The sequence below is a fragment of the Cryptomeria japonica genome, chromosome 11 (assembly GCF_030272615.1).
Source record: "Cryptomeria japonica chromosome 11, Sugi_1.0, whole genome shotgun sequence".
Classification (NCBI taxonomy): domain Eukaryota; kingdom Viridiplantae; phylum Streptophyta; class Pinopsida; order Cupressales; family Cupressaceae; genus Cryptomeria; species Cryptomeria japonica.
In genome coordinates, this window is record NC_081415.1 from 291636765 (window position 1) to 291640257 (window position 3493).

The 3493-nt window shown below is 34.1% G+C and overlaps 1 protein-coding gene across 1 annotated transcript; it reads right to left on the reverse strand.

Annotated features, from left to right (window-relative positions):
• Positions 1-1093: 1093 nt before the first annotated feature.
• LOC131063471 (transcription factor bHLH25) lies at positions 1094-2737 on the reverse strand. The gene is made up of 4 exons (XM_057997326.1): positions 2690-2737; positions 2154-2543; positions 1663-1974; positions 1094-1574 (listed from the first exon to the last, which is right to left on the reverse strand). Exons 1-4 carry the CDS (start codon positions 2714-2716, stop codon positions 1494-1496), a joined length of 810 nt encoding a protein of 269 aa, XP_057853309.1. The 5' UTR covers positions 2717-2737; the 3' UTR covers positions 1094-1493.
• Between the last annotated feature and the right edge of the window lie 756 nt (positions 2738-3493).

The window sequence follows — 3493 nt, forward strand, 5'->3', positions numbered from 1 at the left end:
TTCGACGACTTCTCTTAATGCTCTCAATCAAGGGAACTAAATACCCGATCAAGGCGAATAAAAGGACAAGACTCTAATCGAGTAACATGATCAAACAAAGGGGTGAGATTATCCAACAACCCTATAGATAACCAATATTAATCATCCATTAGCAAATGGATAAATTAACTAAAAGAGTCATTACCTAGAATGCAAATTATTAATTATAGTTAGTGAAATAACAATAAGTATATCGCTGAAATAAGACAATGATAAATACAGTATTAATAATAATAGTTATGATTCTAGTTAGGGGAAAGATATCTCCTGTTGCTATAACATCAACACTACTTTCTATCATGATCTTTCACGAAAACTCTTTCTTGAATATCTTTTCACTTTAGCACCATGTTGAAGATATTGATAAACAAATGCATGAAGGAAAACTAAATGATAGTTGGACTCTAGATGATTCAGTTGTAGGATAATTTGGAATCCGAGGGTGGTATTTGTAAATTGAGAGTCTAAAAGACAAGTTCAAAGTCATTGTTTGGAGCAAATCTTAGCATGGGGCTATCTAGTTTCTATGTAGTTTTTTAATTTATATTTGTCTAATAATCCAATATCACCATCTTATAAATTCAAATAATTAAATTTTCACACTTTATTTATTTTTTGAAATAAATGTTTTTTGGGGGTCCTCTAATGGTTTCCCATAATCTAAACTAAACAAAAAATTGTAGTTTTTTGAAATAAACAACAATGTGATTGGATCTAGTTTAGAATTTGTTTGTACCACTCCACATGTTAAAAGCTAGACTTGATTATATTGAGTATTTAATTTTATTTTAATTTTTAATTTTCAAAGTATGACCTTACTTTTATAATGCTCATTCAACACATAATTTCTTTTTTTTTTCCTTTATAAAATATCTTATAAATATTTACCATTTTTATGTGTGCATGAGGTGATAGGGAGATTGGTAAGTTGTAACCTTGGGATTGAGATATTGCATGTTTCATCAGTTTCCACTTGGACGGACATTTTAATGTTTCAACACCTTGAATAGAAATAAATATAACAAGAGATGATAACTATTATAAATATCCCTTTCAAATAGTACAAGGTTTTTAAATTCATACATGAGTTCTCTTATCAAAGAGAAAGTGCAACAGTTTAATCGAATCTAATGGCAAAAATGAAATATAGAATTCACTATTCAAGTGCCCTTATAATAATCAACATGTTGTGGTCAACAATCCCGCACTTTACAACAAGGATCAACCCCGTCATAAAACATTGATATGTTAACCACAATCTACCTCGCACTTTATGATAATGACCAACCTCATAACAAAATATTGACATATTGACTACAACATGTCTAACACTTAATGATAGTGACCATCCTCATTATAAAGTATGTAAATATTGACCAGAAGGTAGTGACCAACCTTCTTACAAAATATAGACATATTGACCATAGTATACAAACAGTATAAGCTCTTCCTATTCAGTGTGGCTCTCTGAAAACTTCTTTTAGAGTTTCCACTATGTCAGTAATGGCTAGGTTGCACCCACTCTTCATCTCCACCTACAATTGCACTCAAATTTCTTTAATTATGATCTACAACTGATGAAATCACAAAGATTGCAAAAAGTTGAAAGTGTTATGAGAATACCTGTCCCGTTAAAGTGAGATGAAGTGTTTCTTCTGCAAAGGAAAATATGCTAGCGTTCTCAACTGAAAGCTCAAGATTTTCCAGCTGGGTGAGACATTTTACCAGCAAACCTCTCCTCGCAGCGCAGTCTATGCCAATCAAGAATTTGTTTTGGATAAGTTGTACTTTGATCTCTGGATCTTTCTGCTCACAACAAGACTCTGTTTGAAGTTGAAGAGGAACGCCAGTCTGCCCCTGCTCAAATGCATCTATTTTCTCTTGCAGATGCTTCACGTATTTTATTGTCTCACTTAGCACACTCTCCTTGTTTAACTGCCACCAACAATTCAAATTCAACTATAATACAAAAAATACTAGTAAAAAGTAAAGCATCCATAATCGGTATATCGTACTGTCATCCCTAAACGTTCATGTATAGAGTTTTCACCAGTAAATTGGAATTCATCATCCAAGTAAAGAAGAGAAATTAAATGGGTAAGATGTTCCATTACCTTCTTTATGCCAGGAACCAGAGATGACAAAGCAATCAATTTCTCGTTGAGCTTCTGACGTCGATTGCGTTCGGCCATGATGTATTTCGTGCGCCTCTTCACATTAACTACATTATCACCATCATTGGCTGCATTTGAACATTGTAACAATGCATCTGAAGCTTGAAACGATGGATCATTATGAGCAGAGATATTTTCTCCTCCAAAACCATGAATCTGATGAAGGCGTTGAGTAGTTGTTAAGCGTCCATGCTCATGATCTTCCCCCCATTGCTGCACTTGTTGCCCAGAAAGTCCACTTGAATTATACCCATCTTCTAAGAGAATGGCTTTCAGCGATTCGATTTGTGATGAGACTGTTGGAGTACTGAGAGCATTTGCTTGAATGTCCTACAAGAGAAGCATAAAATCTTGTAGGCGTTAAAATAATATAAACTCTATGGAACAGTTACATGCATATGAAGTTTGTCTATATTATCGTAGGATTTGATTGTATGGAAGTATTTAGTATGAAACAAATCATTCCTTCCTCTTACCAGCTCTGATAGCCATGAATTCTCCATCTCCAGTTGAACTGCCGAGAAAGAAAGGTTGAGAATGTGTTGGAAAGACGGGATGGATATTGGAGTTATATATAGAGTTTAAATCCATAGTCAAGTTGTCAAAGACGAGTAAAGTGCGGGTAATATATATTTCATGTGAGAAATACACCTAGAAAACGTAGGATGCGTAAAGCAAGGATGTAATGGCTTACGTAGGCAAGAGAGAAACTTCTGTTCGCGGAATGAAAACAGCATGGTCTGTGCAGGAAACTTCGTTTTGGAAGAAACGGTCAAACACCTCTAGAACTTTTCAGGTAGGCAATGTTCTTTAAGTTTGTCAACTTAACAAGATTCAATTACATGTTTTTCAGTCAACCTTCATCAATCCATATTATAAGGTGAGCGTGTCATTTTGAACATTTTCAGAACTTTTCATATAGGTGATAATTTTGCAGTGTTTCAAATAATGTGACATTTTTATTAGAATTTAGAGTCATAGTTTTGAGTTTGTCAAATTCCGTATTTCATATATAGTGTTTCACAAGAACTCATTTGTTATGAGTATGAATGGTCCACTTTAAAGTGATTTCATCTAGGTGATGTTCACAGGGGTGAGTCATTGGGACTTCTCCAAAGATCACCCATCCCAATATTAATAAGACTCAAATATGTTTAACCCCAAAATAAACCTTATTCCATTTGAAAATTATGTGCCAAACTAATACAAATATCTAGCTCTTTAAGAAGACCAAGAGTCACAAAGCCAAAGAGTGGAAAACCAGGGGTCTCCATCTACAA